The 17,489-nt window shown below is 40.2% G+C and overlaps 2 protein-coding genes and 1 long non-coding RNA gene across 4 annotated transcripts; all 3 read right to left on the bottom strand.

The window, feature by feature from the left end:
* Positions 1–1,587, bottom strand: LOC121807444. Of its 2 annotated transcripts, XR_006051820.1 has the most exons (4): positions 1,183–1,587; positions 954–1,099; positions 614–757; positions 1–395 (listed from the first exon to the last, which is right to left on the bottom strand). It is a non-coding gene; the product is annotated as an uncharacterized LOC121807444 (long non-coding RNA). The 2 variants fall into 2 exon arrangements; XR_006051819.1 differs by having other exon boundaries at positions 954–1,587.
* A 1,228-nt stretch (positions 1,588–2,815) lies between these two features.
* LOC121807388 (lysine-specific histone demethylase 1 homolog 3-like) lies at positions 2,816–12,974 on the bottom strand. The gene is made up of 9 exons (XM_042207606.1): positions 12,755–12,974; positions 10,496–12,543; positions 9,637–9,778; positions 6,659–9,007; positions 6,447–6,540; positions 5,796–6,232; positions 4,247–4,963; positions 4,088–4,162; positions 2,816–3,473 (listed from the first exon to the last, which is right to left on the bottom strand). Exons 2-9 carry the CDS (start codon positions 12,487–12,489, stop codon positions 3,390–3,392), a joined length of 5,892 nt encoding a protein of 1,963 aa, XP_042063540.1. The 5' UTR covers positions 12,490–12,543; positions 12,755–12,974; the 3' UTR covers positions 2,816–3,389.
* Positions 12,975–15,300: 2,326 nt separating this feature from the next.
* On the bottom strand, positions 15,301–17,073 carry LOC121795430 (aldehyde oxidase GLOX-like). Its single transcript, XM_042193965.1, has one exon. The coding sequence runs from the start codon at positions 17,031–17,033 to the stop codon at positions 15,423–15,425; it is 1,611 nt and encodes a 536-aa protein (XP_042049899.1). The 5' UTR covers positions 17,034–17,073; the 3' UTR covers positions 15,301–15,422.
* Between the last annotated feature and the right edge of the window lie 416 nt (positions 17,074–17,489).

Genomic DNA, 17,489 nt, shown 5'->3' with positions numbered 1-17,489 from the left:
TAGAAAGAAAGCAAAGACTGCATTGTGATTTGTCAGTTTAACTAAATCTACAACAAGTAACCAATACAAATTGACACAATTAGGTAAACCAAATCGAGAAATGAAAAGGGCCTGATCCAATCAACAGTCGGATGATTTGAACAATCCAGTAAAAGCGCACAGACCTCAATGGCAGACTAAATTCTTTAATTCTCAAAAGCCAGAGGAGAATCTCATGAAGAACCTTGCAAACAGTAATGAGATATGCACATAAATATATGTGGTTATAAATCTACAATTCCAGTAGATATGAAAATGAGTTCTCTGTTTTCAACTGCTTCTTGTTCCTCGCCCTAGCCCTTCCATACCGGAAGAACTGCACCATACCTTGCAATATAGTCGATCCTTTCTTGCACCTAATAAACCACAGGGAGAAGTCTCAGTTGACTCATTACTAAGTGAGCTATTTCTCCCAGGCATGGACAAGTACCAAATTTATATCAATCATATATTATCCATACCGGAACAAAGTTAAACATAAACGGAAATTTGAGCGGAAGTTTCAAATAATGCCATCTTTCTGTATAATAATGATCTCACTGAGTATTTATGTAGCGCTGTGAGCACTTGCTACCTGTAAATGAAATCGTGGATCTTCTTCTAGCAGATAACAGCATCCCAATTTCTATCACAGGTTCATGAAGCCAAAAGCAGAAATATGAGACTCGACTTCCAGTATGCTCTCATATTTACCAACCTCTTGAGCTCATTGTGTTTCCTGAGAGAACCACAAACAAGATTACAACTTCACTCCATTACACAATCGATCTTGCCAAGCAATGAATAATTAGCCTTCTATGAAACATTTTTGGAACAGAATAAGACAGGTATAACAACTTTCTGCAATAGGATATGATAATAAGTATGCTGACATGCAGATGTCAAAGGGTGAGTAGGAATGCATAGTTAGTTACCTGAATGAAGAAGCCATGTAAGGTTTCAAACAATTCCAGTTCCTATAAATTTAGAAGTCGTAAAGAGAGTCGAATGACTACCACATCCAGTGATCCAATTCAGGTAGGAATTTATGACCATAATACCAGCAGGCAATATGTCTAAACTGCATCAATTTATGTTTCAGCAGAACATCAAAGAAGAATGACCACTGAAATTCAAGAACTTCGATATTTTCTTAATCCTTACCTTCTTTTGTCCTGAGTGGGAACTTGCCTGGAGAGAGGAAGAGGTTCTTGTGCTAATATCGACACAACAAACACAACTTTAAAAAAAATCAGCAATAACCTCCTCATATATTTTATAATTAGAAAACACTACGGCTCCGTTCGGTATCATGGAATTGGGCATCCGGAATTGGAATTGGAGACTCCAATTCCAAATCCAATGTTCGGTACCGCAAAATGTTATGGATTTGGAATTGAATTACAATTCCAATTCCTCCCAATTCCACAATTTAATTCTATATGAAAAGTAGATAATTGGAATTTCAAATTTCAAATAATAATAAAATTGCACTATCTATCACACACACAAACACACAAACCTAACCACATATACATGCACCTACACCTAAACACACACCCACAGACGTCTAAACACATATACACACGCCTAAACACATACACACACCTACACACGTCTAAACACATATACACACACCTACATACACACGCCTAAACACATACACACACCTACACATATACACACACGTCCTGCACAGACACACATGACTAAACACATATACACACACCTGCACAGACACACACACGCCTAAACACATATACACACACCTGCACAGACACACACCTACACACACACACACACCCACCTGCACAGACACACACCTACACACACGCCTAAACACATATACGCACACCTACACGCACACACACACCTGCACAGACACACACATACGCACACTTGCTGACCTGCACACACACTTGTACACAGACACATATATATATACACACCTGCACAAACACACACGCATATACACACACCTGCACACGCACAGATTCACACAGCTGTACACACATATACATACCTGCACATACACACATATACACACAAAACACACCCTTGCACACACACAAAACACACCTGCCCACACACCTTCACACACACACATACACACATTGCATAATTTCTTTGAATTCAACTTCATATCAATTATACCAATTTACCGAACAAAGGATTTGGAATTGAATTAAAATTAAATTCTTCCAAATTCAATTCCGTAGAATTCTAATTCCAATTCCATGTACGGAACGGACCCTACAAGTTGTTAACATGTTTAGAGACAAGGTTTCTTGGCAAATACTACAAAATAGGGAAAAAAAACTGCATTTTATCAATATTTAATAGGACCGACACATATTTGATTCTTGTACTTATACAACGCATAGGAATGGAATTACACAAGGCATCATCCAGGAAAACAGAGGGTAAAATATAATAGAAGTACAAAAAATGAAGATGTAGAAACTAAAGTACAAGGGGAACAGGATGCAAATTATGAAAGCTCAGGGAGAAACCCTGAAAAAATTAAAGTAACGGGGAGAAATGTCAGAAAAAGTAGAAGTATTGGGAATAAAATGTGTTTTCCCAATTAAATATCATGGAAGTATTTAGAGGAAGTAACAACCGAACTCACCTAAATAAACATGCAATCAACCCTTTACCAGCAAATAACTTAATTATCATTGAAATCAACAAACACATTACCTTCTACACGTATGACCTTTAAAAGAAGGGGAGAAAGTTGATTGTGATCTTTTCCAAGCACTGAATCTTGAACTTCAAAATATTAAGACAAATAAGAGCAACAAAGACATTCTTATTATTAGAGTTATCTTCTGTACATTACAAGGAAAAGAGCAGAATTTAACCATTAAAAAAACACAAGCATATACATTTGGTGAGCAATTAAACCAAAACTAACCAAGACATAAGCAAGCTATGCTACTGACAGACCCTGTATACTTGTTTCCATAAAAATAATTCTAAGCTGTACACATAAGTAACAAAACAATTCATTTCTCTTCTAAGCCTGAAGAAAATGGTTAGGGGTCTTCAGCTTCTACCCATAAAATACAAGTTAAAAGAATGAGAAACAAATTCCAAAAAAGCAATTCTAGATCAACTTTCCAATTGGAGGATGAAAATTTGTATATAAGATCCAGACGACACCCATCCAACTTTAGAGGGATTTGCTATGTCGTCATGATTTGATCGTTTATGGCAAACAAAAATAGCTATTTCCCATGATTTGTATACATTCAGGGAAGATGCAAGCACAAGAACCATCAACCATTGAAGCTTCATTTTGGGATTAACCACAAGCTGTAAGAGACTGCTTGACAGCTTCTTGACCCTGTGTACGGGTGCACCAATTAATCTTTGCCAAAAGATCCCGACTTTGCACCTGGCTTCATAGTCATGTGCCTTTCAATCAGCATGTCCACAAATGCACGAATCTGGCCACATGATAGAGTGATATTGTGAAAGGTCCACATAAAAATAAACAGATAAGAGAACACAATAAAACAACTGAGGAAAGTGGCAAACATGTCAGGAAAATACCACAGAGGAGACGTAACTTAACAATAAAATGACCTCAGCATCTAATGGAGAACTATCTTAGAAAATTATGGTTAAAAATGTTAACATTGAAATTAAGTATGTCAATGTTTCCTACTCTAGATTCTGCATAATAGGATGAATATAATACAAAATGAACAGACTATAAAATCTTCTTGAGAGACGTGATCGTAGATTGACAGTTTTAGTAAAACAAAGGAGAGAACAAAAAGATTCTTATGCATCATGTTATAATCATAACAAAAGTGCCTATAAGATAGGTTCAACATAATGAAGGTTTTGTTTCTGTTTTGAGAGGACAAAATTTAAAGACCTAATTACATGTTATCACACAATCATGGCACATAGTTGCCAATAATGTGCCAACACTTTCTGGTAACTTAATATTTTGGAAACAATCCAGACTGCTAGAGTGCTTATACTACATAAAACATAATATACTACTTGAGAGTTGTATGGCCTTTATAAGTTGAAAACAAATTGTGGCTACCTTATTTTTACGTTTGAAATCAAGAAATTCAGAAACAGCCATTGCTTTTTCAGCATCGGTAGCCTGCTCCATAACCTGAAATATAATATAAATTAAGACAAGATAATACATACTTGACAAAAGGGAGGGAGACCAGAAAGGAATGATATAAGAAATAACCTTGGTCGCCGTTTTCTTCATTATTGACTTGTAACCTTCCCTATCAATTTTCCTCGCTTTATAGAGGGGCATAAGCAATGAAGTCACATAATCCACAACTGACTGCTTTATACGCTCTGCTCCTCTAGGCTGGTTCCTTTTGGATTCTTTGTTTATTGTAACTTGAGAGGCAGAACTCTCATTTGCCAGTCGATCATGTTTCCACTGATGCACCTTTGAACTCATGTTTGAATCCTCCTCATCTGTTATGTGCATTGTCCCATGAGATAAGCCCGAACTAGCAGCTGCTGCCTGGCATTGCCATCTTTCAATAGCACTGTAATCTTTAATCCCTACGCTACCGGCATTATCCACCCATGCTTTTGTCAGTATGCTGCTATCTACGGCTACACTTTCCCCAGAGTGCTCTCGGATGTTCAACTGATTAGGAATTTCATTAGAATGGCTGCGATGTGAACGATTATCAACCGACATTTTTGAACTCTCAAGGTTGACACCAGTAGCAGAGAAATCAACTGACCAATCTCTCACTCTGCAGTTCCTAGAATCTATTTCAGATAAGCAATCTTGTCTTCCTATGGCAGCACCAGACCAATTCTTTCTACTGTCACACTCATCCATATTACCATGCTGCCCACGCATGGCAAATTTGTGAAATGAGAGAATTTTGGGAGCCTGTATCGAAGAATTATGCTTGGCACCAGAAGCAGCATATGCCTGCAGCATACATCATAAAGAACATGAAATTAGTCCGAGTCAAAACAGAAGAAAATATAACTTAAACCCTAGCAGAATCAGAACATAGGGAAACCTTTGGTTTCAATTTTCCCACATTTTTCTTTACTTCTTAAGTACGGCTGTTTATACTATGTCCAGTTCATGTTGAGGCATAAACATGAAAGTCCATTCATTTCAGAGCCTCGAGAAGCCCAAAAAACTGGAAAAAAGGTACTTCAATCATATACGTGAGGCTATCAACTCGATGCGCCTCAGCTAGGCTGAGGCGAGCCCCCATTTATCAGGTAAGACGCCACCAAAAGATGCACCTCACAAACACATTTTTAAACCATGAACACCACAGGATATTTTTTTCTTTGGTATAATCCAGGCTTGTGCAAAAAGAGGAGTTGGAAACTGGAACACATGGCAGTGCAGCAGATTACGGAATAAGAGCTTTAGAAGAGGTTGTCTTCGTGTGGCCACCATGACCACCAACGCAAAGAACAGAGGCAACAGAACAGTGGCCAGTGATGTCAAATATTGCGAATACAGAGGTAATTGCCACATATCTATCTTACTACAGAATCAAATTCACTTTAAAGCATGTAGAATCTTGGGGAAAGGACTAGACAGTGACAACCAAAACAAGTAGAACAAACTTCATTTGACACCTTAGGATTAATAGAAAGTCGGTGATTATCTTTTATGTAAACCAGGAGTTATAAGCAGCAATCAGTTTGTCCAAATCCAGCATATATACAAACCTGATATACCAAAGTAAGACTTGCAATTAGAAAGAAGGAATGCTATAGAAAGAACAAGAAGCAACCTTGGCAGCAGCAATTGCTGCAGCACGAGCAGCTTCTGCTGCAGCAAAGGCAGCCTTTTCTTCTTCAGACATTATAACATCACCTTCCTCCTCCATGACATTCCTGCTTGAACCATTAGAGTTGGAAAGCTGAGTTTCTGACTTTGGGTTAATTCTTGTTCCTGGTTGAACAGGCTCATCAATCAGTGTCTTGGTGCTTATGGTGGAAGGGCCGGAAGCCTTGCTATCAGTATGATGTATGCGGAGGGGTGGCTTTCCAGAAACAACAGGAGATTTGCTCTTCGAATCCAGCGTAGACTGCCTTAGTAATTTCAGTCCTTTAGAGGCCTTCTCCTTACGGAAAAGTTCAACCCACACGCTCACAAGCTGGCTAGCTATTGCGCGTATATCACGACTGGTATGTACACAAACTTTCTCTTTCACAGTTTTTCCAATTCCTAAGGGAAGTAATGAGAAATAAACAGTTACTATGATGCCTGATGTACTGCGCTACATAAACAATGTAAGAGAGGGAAAATCACACAACCGAGATTTTTCATATGAGTTTATACAGCTCTATGATGAGCCAACACAATCAAAGCTAAGATGAATGCAGACACAATGAAGAGATCAGGAATGCTGGTTAGCAAACAGAGGAAGTAGTGCACTCACCTGACAAACGAACAGCAAGCAAATCCTTTGAAACGAGTACAAGTAGACGGACACAATGTCGCAAGAGCTGGGTTCCATCCTTTCCCATTGAATCCTGAAACCACGAAGCAAATTTAAAACAATTGACAGTTTTTGTATTAAGAAAGCCCAAGTGGAAACTGCAGAATAACCTAACTTGGAAGTTAAAACAGTATATCAAGTAGAACACTCACCAGAATCCATGAGTTAAGGGTGCTGAGGCCTTCTTTAGTGCTAGCGAAGGTCTTCAAAAACCGAACAGGAAGTTTTAACAACTCTTTAGCTAGATGTAATCTCCCAGCTGTAGTTCTTGCAGTGAAAAACATATCCTTCAGTACTGAACCCCAAGTTGATATCTCGGACTCATCCAAAGAATTCTTATACAACGAACTAGAGAAATCTAAATCCTCTAGCCGCCTAACAATGTCCTTTATTTCACTCCTTCCAATATCCGAGTGTCTTCTCGCAACCTCCATGGCCTCCGCTTCTGCAGTGTAATCAGTTCCTGCATTCAATATATCTATTATTCGTACAGCCTCTCGAAGCCCACTCATCATTGCACCACCAACAGTGTCAGGATGCTCCTTGCATGTTGCTTCACCAGCAAAAAATAAACAATTGTCGACTGGCCTTCCCAAAATATCATAGTCTTCTCCAGATGAACCCACGGCAACATAGGAATAAGCACCATAGCTGTAAGGGTCTTTTCCCCAGTCAGTTACTACAGAGGCAACTGGGTCTGGAACTTTATCTTCGCCAAATAATTTTCGGAGAACACTCACGGCATGACCAACATGATCGGAAGAATTAATATTCTGGCCGTCAATAGCAGCCTTACCAACAAGCAAGGCTATCAAAACAGGTGCTCCAACTGTTTTCTTGACATTCCAGAACATAAAGCATCTGCCACGTTGATCTGATACTTCGGCAGTGGCACCAAAGTAGTCAATACTGTCATCCCAAAATACTTCAGGAAATTCCATGACCACCTTATTTAGGACACCAAATCCCAGTCTCTTTATAGAGATAGATTTCCAATGAGGTAATGGCGGTGAGAATTTGATTGTTTCTGCTTTCAGGCATCCAAGTGGTACAGTGACCAGGATTGCATCTCCTGAAAATTCATTCCCATTTGATGTAGAAACTTTAACTCTTTTCTGAAGTTCATTATTTGTCTGACAGTCCTTCGGGATGTATGTAATATCCGTAACAACATGGTCCAAGTGAATGCAAATTCCTTCTGCAAGAGATTCAACAACAGTGCTGTAACCACCTTTTATCATACAATGAGCTCCACCGAACCCTCCATATACATCATCCTGATTCCAGTTTGGAAGTGAGACTTCTTTAAGCAAAGCAGCGCAACCATACTCTAAGTGAGCAAAATGCCAATCCATGACTCTTCTTTCAAGAGGATTGATGCCCTCTAGTTTAGAAACCTGAGAATTGGGATTTTCTTCATCTGTGGAAATCCTTTCAGCAGCCACAGAGTTATCTTGAGATTTAATAGGTTTAAGTTCCGCATGATCTTCTCCATGATAAGCCATACGCCGACTTTTGAGGCTGTATTCTAAGCCCTCCTCAAGAGACATCTTCATGGCACGTTCCCCCTTTTCAGCAGCCAGCAGTTCCATATCATCCAGTAGGCTATTATACTCTGCTTCCAGTGCTTCATCCAGATCTGCAGGAACTTTCTCACCAGTCACAGTATCATATAGGGGACAGTCACTGTTTAACACTGTCAACTCAAGTCCCAACTGAGCACAAATCAAGGAAGAAGGATCAGGTCTTCTTTCTGAGGTCACGTCTGCTTCTACACCTGTAATGATGCTAGCTCCAAGATCTACAGGAACACTTAAAGATGCATGATCAGTAAAAACACGACCCCCTATTCTGCTCCTAGCCTCAAGGACTGTGACAATAAAACCTTGCCGCTGCAAGTGGCGCGCTGCAGTTAAGCCAGCAGGACCAGCTCCGACAACTATTACATTATTCTTTGGTCCTGATTTATTACATCTATGGTTATATGCAACATTAAAGGAATCACAAGAAATGGCAGACCCGCCTTTCGGGAGCTTTATAGTTATAGCAGATCCTGACTCACTAGCAAACTGTAAATCAGGATGGACAGAAGGGATTTTTTCCGCATTCTCATCTTCACATGGCAAACCCGTATATTCTGAAGTAGCAGCTTCATTGGAGGGTTTAAGATCAAGTGCATTAGTCCCTAGACTATCATCTTGCAGACTTTGTTGCGGAATACACGGGGCAGATGATTCTAAGGCCCCAATATTTGTAAGCCCATAATCTGACACGACTTTGCCTTTCAGGTTTCCATCCCCAGATGCATCCTCGTCATTTCCTCCTATGCCGGTCTCCCGACTTTTTTCCTTCCCAAAATTAAAGGAAACTCCTTCGTCTGAATCAGGCAGGCGGAGCTCCGCATTTTCTCCAAACTCATCCTCAGTTGAAACATTCAAGTCATGCTTGATGCAGTTTGCTGGCTTTGTCTTTACAGAAGTCACTCCAAAATTTATATAACCCTGTAAAATCAAATTGCCAAATGAACAAAGGGAACTGAAGACTAGAAAGTACATATACACATCTAGAAAATTGCAAGAAGCAAAACCATCAGAACACAAAAGAAAGGTACCACAAAACTAAATGACAGGATATGAGTATTACAAAATTAAAGGGAAAACTATATAGAATCTCCACCCAAATGTTTTATTTCAACATCAGTTTATGTTATTTCAATCCACTTAAAAAGAAGTTGCCGCACATAAGAACATCTCTTGCACTTCTATTGGACGTATACATTTTGCCCCACATCATTCTCTCTCTTAGCCAGGTGCTATACTCCTCCTATTTCAATTAATGTTCAATATAATAGTACTAGTGAAAAGAGGGTTATAGTTCTTTTGCTTTTCAACATGATCCCTATCCTTTAGGAATTGACTTCCTCTGTTTGATTCAAACATTTATTCCAGTCATGTAATTTGAATTCCTTATCTAGATTTCATTTACTATAAAGTAAATTGCACCACATTTTTGATTGGGCTGATTTACATTAAACAGGAACATGGACCATGATAACAGCAGTTTCGAAATGAGGATGTTCATATAAGAATTCAACATTTCTCCCTGTATGATATGAAATCTGAAAACTTACACATTGATCGAGAAAGATAAAGATCTCTCTCATGAGAGACGCATGTTGGCTTTCAGCAACCAAAGGAGCATCAGACACCCCAAAGTCTGCCAGAGGCAAAACCCGGCTGACATCTTTGTTCCAAACACTTAATATGTGGTTCCTGCAAAGCATCAAAGATTGAGACCCTAAAGCTCATAAAAAGACTACAGAAACCATCCAAAAGGCATTGCATCTTATACTCAGACACATCAGGATTTATTCCAAAGTAAAAATCCTAAAAGAAATAAAACCTGTTAAGCCTGTGATTCAGAAGTAGTATGAAGCTAAATATTAATAAGATTTATTAGCCTTGAAAACAGAACAAGGCTGCATGAGAATGAGATAAAAATGCAGCACATGAGCATTTTTTACAAGAGCACAGCGACCCAAAAACCCACAACAGAGTGGGAGTTTTGATTGTTCTAGCTCAGTAACGAAAGTAGACTATATTCACATGTTCTCAAACATTACAAACAAAATAAATCGAGATGGATCAAGATAGATAGAAGCTCTAGACAAATATACTCCAATATACTCCATCTACCATTCTTAAGTCACCAATACATACTTGGAAGATAAGTAATATTTTCTGCCTAATGAATCCCCTCAAAGAAGTAATGGAATTGTTCCAAAATTCATTGGAGCACCACAAACTAGCTTACAAAGCCATTCTATGAACTCAAATAATGGCAAACTATAATAGCTAGTTTGAACAATCAAATGACATTGACCAATGGAAAGTAACTAATACTAGAGGCACTGGTTTAAATGACCATGTAAATCATGTTGGCAACGTTCAGGAAAAGTAGGCAGGCAACTAGTAGCAGGGTATACTGACCTGCACTCCAAGTACTCCTGAAGTCCACCTTTGCGTTTCAAAACTTCCTTGAATTTGATTTTCTCAAGGGGGCTTACTGCACGAGCTTTAAGCCCCGCAGCAATAGCTGCTGCTTTTCCACTTTCAGCATCCATTGCAGTTGATAATGGATTGAGCTTTTCTCTTGTTTTATCCACTCTATGGCTTCCAAACAACTCTTGACTCTGAATCAAAATATCCCAATCAATATCACCATCATAAGCCATGTCGCCGTGCCTTTGTTTTTTTGCATTCCGAGCAGCTCGCTGACCAACAGATAAAGTACTATCCTTAGTTTCCTGCTCAGCTTCGCATGCACTATCTTTGGCACAATTTCCTTGATGATCAAGCATAATAGATGAGTAAGACGTTCCATTGATCTCTTCACCTGCAGAAGGAACATCACGGTTTGGCTTGCAATCACCTTGAAGCAGAACATGACAAGGTTCACACGTGTGTCCTGATTCAATAATAACTTCCTTGCACTCATCATTGTGCTTCCGGAAAGCCACTTCAAGTTTTTGGTTTTCACTAGCTGACACCGGCGATGACCGACATTCTGACACCTGATCATCTTCCCCTTGTGAAAACAAAGGTTGAAGGTCTACTTCACAGTAGTTACCTATGACTGTAACTGGGCCATCAAGATCTTCAGAATGATGTTCCTTCTGTAGTTTGTAAAAAGTAGATGGTGGCAAACCATAATCAAGCACTTTATCTTGTTTGACAGCCTCATTAGTTCTAGTTGTGCCTTCACACAAGGATGTCAGCGTGCCCAAATCCTCAGCTTCTGCACAGCCATCTACATCAATCTGTCTATCAAGGAAATTTTTTGAATTATGAGGGGCATTCCCCAACACAGACTTCTCCTCAATGAATTCAGATTTTGTTTTATCACCCGCAAATTCGGTCCTCAAGCTTGAAGCAGATGTTAGGGCACTGGTTTTTAAAGCTGAGTTTTTTGGGATAATATTAACAGATGAATTCTCCTCAATGTCAGTGGATTTCCATATCTTATTGGAATCTGGTGTACTAGAAATAAGTCCTTGCTTAGAATCAACTGGATTCCCCAGGGTACAGTTCAAGTCTTCTGGTAAACAATCATATACACTCTTTTCAATCAAGGTTGGTCTTAACGAACCTTGCTCACTTGCTGCACCATATCTGTCATCGGGTATAAGGATTTCCTGGACGAGTTTTGAAGTAGGAAGAGCTTCATCAACAAGAGCTTCTGAGCCAACACCAGAGTGTGTCCCGTCATCTGACACCTTAGCCAGTTTCAATCTAGAAGAATTACGTGACTTAGCAGTCATCCCTGACTGCACCTTCTGAAAGTAGGCAGATATAGAATCCTCCAAAACTTCTCCCTTTAACTCTGAAGCATCCTCTTTCTTGTGCTGCAATGAATCAATCCTAGATGTATTGTAACCCAAATCATTAGATTCAGAGTTTTCCAATATCTTTGCATCTAAATTAACCTTGCATCTCTTATTTTTCCTTTTAGTCTTCCTCTTTGTACTCTCCATAACCATTGCATCCCCAGAAGATTCACCTTCATTGCTTACCAGACATCTTCTCTTTGTCTCAGAAGTCAAATTCGAATCTGATCTGCAGGCCTCCACTGACTCATCAAGAGCCTGGCACAGCGGCTCGGACACATTGCTGCTCAAGTCTTTCACAGCAGCTACTGCAGATCCACCCTCCTTTCTTGGACCCCTCAATTTTTTCCGGAAGTTCGCCAATGTGTCATTCATACCACCTGATTCATCATCCTCAGAATCCATCTTCCCAACCTTTTTACTTTTTCGTCCACCACCATCTGCTGCCACCCTATTTCTCTTGGAGTTCTTTCTCCCCTTGAGCTTTAACAGTGTCCTAATAGGCTCATCATCCCCCGAATCAACCGCGGTTCCAACATGTTTAGACTCTCTTTTCAGACCCATTTTGTTTTCTTCCTCATCCATCGCCTGAACCATAGGGTTTCAAACCCTAACTCCAGCCTTCACTCCAATCCCACCCACTGGAATTCCCTGTCCACGGAACAATCACATTCAACACCCACAAGCATTGAAAACACAAATCGAACAGGTCAAATAAGCAAAAATTAGCCTCGCCAAATTCAGGTTTTCCCCCATTCTCCGAATAAAAAAACAATCAAATTTTGAGGCGAAACTCACAAACATTAATTTAATACGAAAACACATCAAGGAATCAAAGTAAGGGTTAGCTAAGGGATCAAACCTGACTCAGCGGGAAATTCCGGACGATTGGGTGAGTGATGAACACCGTAGCAACAGATTGATTTCGGCCTCGGTAATAAAAAATTATTCTGCTCCAACACTAGTGAAACATACAGCAATGGAGTTGCATTCGAAGCTGGTAAATGACTGCTTGATTCTGTGAGCTTGACTGCTATAATTATAAGGGATTGGGTTACAGCGTCGCAAACACAAATATTATTCGAATTTGCCTGCAAATATTTAGGGGGAAGATGCCATGGTGCTAAACTATTTTATTAAATTAATATTTTATAATTTTTTGTAAAATTTTCTTCATGCCAAATATTAGCATCTACCAATGGTGGGTGCAAAATGCAATTGGTAATTTAGTAGGACTATACCTTTGTCATGCATTTTCTTTTTAGGGCCATGCACTTATAATAGAAATGAAAATAGAGGGTTTTGTGGATTAAAATTGTTGAATCTAGTCTGAATTGTCATTTGTCGTGACTTGTCAACGTAAATTTCTTGATCTAGACAGAACATCTAGTACATGTCGTTATTCCGCAATCATGGGGGAGTATGTTCGATGAAATAATTCTTAACTGCATTATTGCATCCTCGAGGGTTGGAAATGTCGGTTGAATCTTTATGCTCGAAACCCTAAGAATGTGATGCATTTAATGTGAGGGCTAGTTATGGACAATATTCTCAGCAGTAAGTTGGATACGCGTACAACTGAAATGGAAATCGAGGGTTTTGTGGTTCAAAATAGTACTTGAATTTCATTTGAATTGCCATTTGTCATGATACTTCAACGTAAATCCTTTGCCTTGGGCCCACATATAGTATGTGTCGTTATTCCTAAATCCAAAAAGAGTATGACTGGAAGAATAATTTCTAATTAATGTATTACCGCATCCCCATGGATTGAGCACATTGTTGACACGTACGTGGAATATTTATGCTCACAGGTCTGATTAAATAGTCATTTTATTTGAGATCTTCCGGGATCTAGTATGAATCACCATTTATCCTAACTTCTTGTCGTAAGTGTATTGGCTTGGACCGAACATTTAATACATGTCGCTATTACTTAATTTGGGAAGACTTTCTTCAATGTCATAAATTCATAAATGTATTGCCGCATCCTCGATGGTCTAATCCACTTCTTAAACGTTGATGGCTTCTTTATACTCATAACCTTAAATGAAGAATGTGATATAGCAGTAGTATTTTATTTTAGGGTTGTAGGCAATATCCTCAATAGCAGGAGACGCGTATAATTGAAATGGAAATTGGGGCTCAAAATAACGAACTTCATTAGAATCACCACTTGTCGTGATACTCTGGCGTGAATTCTATGGCTTAGACATGACATATATAACATATCGTTATTTCCGAAAACAAAGGAATTGGTCGAAAGGATTATTTGCTAATGTATTACCACATCTCCACTATTTACATGTCAGTGAATCTTTATGCTCAAAACCCAAATTCAAATAATCGTTTTACTAGAGACCTTCCGATGAATAGGGACTACAAATAAATCACTCGTTATGTAGATATCACATATTAATATGTGAATAAGATTTTTAAAATATTTATTTTTCTTACTAGGAAATGCAACTTAAATGCCTTCTATCTAAAGTTGAAGGTTAAAGTCACCTCAAATACGTGCTTATGAACCATAACTAACAAATGGATGTGACTTTCAATTAAGGGTGTCTTTCATCTATAAGTCGTTTTCAATCAATTATAGATCTAAATTGCGTTTGCCAATATGATAAGGCTATACTTTAGCTAAATGATTGATTAATAATGTTCCTTCATGAGTTAGACTTCGGTTTTTTGTGTTATTATTTTTGATTGATTGATTTATTGCTTGTTTCGTGATCAAATTAAATATCAATGTCATTCACTTGAATATAATCAGATTTAATCCTAACAAAAGAAATCCCTTCCTTTTTCTGAATTCACTATTTCGATGCTAATTACTCCCTCCGTCCCCCAATTTGAGTCACTCTTTTCCATTTTGGGCCGTCCCCCAATAAGAGTCACTCTTCCCACTTACCATTTTTGGACATCAAAATTACCCTTCATTACACCAAAAGTCAAAGGGGCCCCACATTTCACTACCTAACTCCATTTATTACACCACACATTCAAACTTTTCCTTAAAACTCGTGCCGAGTCAAAGAGTGACTCAAATTGGGGGACGGAGGGAGTAGTACATATCAACTAGATTTCTCAAAAAAAAAGTAATGCAGCTAAAGAGTCTCATAGTACTACTCGTTCACGGTTCACATCAATCTCGCACAGATAGTCTCAACGCTAGGCATGCACATTACATTAGTCCAAAAACCAAACAATAGACTATAATAGAATTTTCAACGGCTTTATCTAACCATTAGGATTTAGAATTTATTATAATGCTATTTCTATAATTTCAGTTTAAAACGTCACTAATTGCACATAGTGCCAACCAAAATCAATTTCACGTCCACATATCATATCATTAAACTTTCTTGATCTTAGCCATGTTTTATACGTACACGCTCACTTCTATAATTCTGAATAAAAGTATACAAATACTTCCCTTATAATGAATCATTTGTCACAAATAATAATACTATGTATCTAATTACATCCCCACAATAAAAAACCAAACAATGGCCGACCCGATTCACTCAATTGATACGGATCCAAATCCCCTCACTCGGAATATCTCTATGGACCACGAACAAAAGATAGTACCCAGCCGGTGCAAGATTGCCCGAACCCGGCATTCCAACCCGAATTCGATAAGTGGATCTTCCGACCGGAGTTACATCCCCACGGTCAAGGACTAGTAATCTTTGACTCATCGAGAATGAGTGAGTCGCAAACGACGGCGCAATCATCGTCACCGTGATAGAACCTCTGTCTAGCCGTCCCGGAGGGATGCTGAACCGGATCGTAACCTGTTGCCCGTACCCGAATAGGGATTCAGATACAGGTGTAACGATCCTCGGCCGCAGATACGCGAACTGAGGGTCCAAATACGACGGTGAAAACGATTCGAGAGTCAAATCCGTCGGGAATTTTACATTAGTAAAATTATAATATATGTGAGGGTTGCTTCCACCAACGAGGACTCGACCGTCGCGAAGTAATACCGCAGCAGAGTGGTACATTCTAGGGATCGAGGTCGGGTTCTGGACCTCGAACCTTAACCCGGACGGCTTATTCGGATAGTATAAAACCGGCGACAAAACCGGGCTCCTGCCCATTTCCCACCCGGCCGTGCCCGTACCCGCGCCGTTGATAATCAAAACATTGCCATCTGGCAGCAACAACATGTCACCCATGACCCGACCCAAGGGCATGGTCTCCATGACCCATTGGGGATTCGGGTCGTTTATCCGGATCCTCCCACACGTGTCAAGCGCCTTTACAAAATCACCGTTGTTTGCTCTGATAAACGCTCCCCTCGGCGCGCCGCCACACACCATCACCTCGGCTCCGGTTTTGCTCCTCAACGGGAGCAGAACCGCGGAGCCTGTGCTCGGGTAGTTCCTCGGGTCCCCGCCCGGGATGGTCGGGTAGGTCCGCATCACTTTCGAGCCCGCGTGATCGAACAGTATAGCTCGATTGTTGGCGAAAATGAATAAATTCCCGTCGGTATTCAAGAACACAAACGGATAGAGATTGTTCTCGAGGCGAGGGTCGTTAGTCTGGACGAGAAAGGGGAGATTGTAGGAGGTATCGGATTTCTTCGGGTAGAACTCGTAGTTGAACTGTCTCCGGCCGCCGACGATGATCTGGCGGCCGTCGGGGAGGATTTGGCTGGTGGCGTACCACCTTCTCTGGGAGAGCCCGTTTCTGAGCTCCTCCCAGTCGCAGGCCGGGCAGGGCTTGTAGGTGCGGACGGCGTGATCGCCGTCGTTGTAGCCGCCTGCCTGGACGAGGGAGCCGTCCAGGGAGACGGCTCCCGAGGAGCACCAGACGTCGGTGAGGACGGTGAGTGGGCGGATGGAGTTGGCTGCCACGTCATACTCGACCGAGTGCGCGGTGCAGTCGATTGGGAGGGCCTTGTCGTTCGGGTCGCGGCGGCAGCGGCCGTTGGGGAGAGAGATGTTGGAGGGGCCGAAGTCAGTGCGGTCAAACATGACCACGCGGTCCGTGTGAAGGAGCTGCATGTGCATGGCTGAGATGCCGACATTGGAGAGGAGCAAGTCCCACTTGCCGCCCACGCCGCCTGCGGCGGCGTGGGGCGGCAGAAGGAGGAGGAGGAGGCAAAGAATAAGAGGTGAAGTCATGTTTGTTTTTGGTGAGTCCGTGATTAGATTATAAGAGTAGTGGTGGTGGGAATTGTGGTCACGGGCTTTATATATCTCAGGTTTGCGTGTGGGAATTAATTATATTGCGGTTTTTTTATTTAGCATTTTACTTCATATTTTCGGTACGATATAATATATGCGTGTGAATGTCTCAGCAACTGCTATTTGTGGAGAAAGGACATGGGGAATAAAGGAAGTTGATCACTGAGTTTTTCTTTTGTTTATGTTCTTGGCAATATTAGGAGAGTTTTGAATGAATATGTGCACGTGGAGGCCCTATAAAAGTCTGATTTTTGAGCATATTGAATAAACAGCTTTGGAGTTTTTGATATTGTTGGGTGAAAATTGGCATGCAATGGAAGTATTGCTTTATTACAATAATAAAAAGGTGTTCTTTTTGTCTGTGTACTGTATTCTGTTATGTATGTATTGCTG

Source organism: Salvia splendens, chromosome 1 (genome assembly GCF_004379255.2).
Source record: "Salvia splendens isolate huo1 chromosome 1, SspV2, whole genome shotgun sequence".
NCBI lineage: Eukaryota > Viridiplantae > Streptophyta > Magnoliopsida > Lamiales > Lamiaceae > Salvia > Salvia splendens.
Note: the sequence above shows the minus strand (reverse complement) of the source record. Positions and strands in the feature narration are given on the sequence as shown.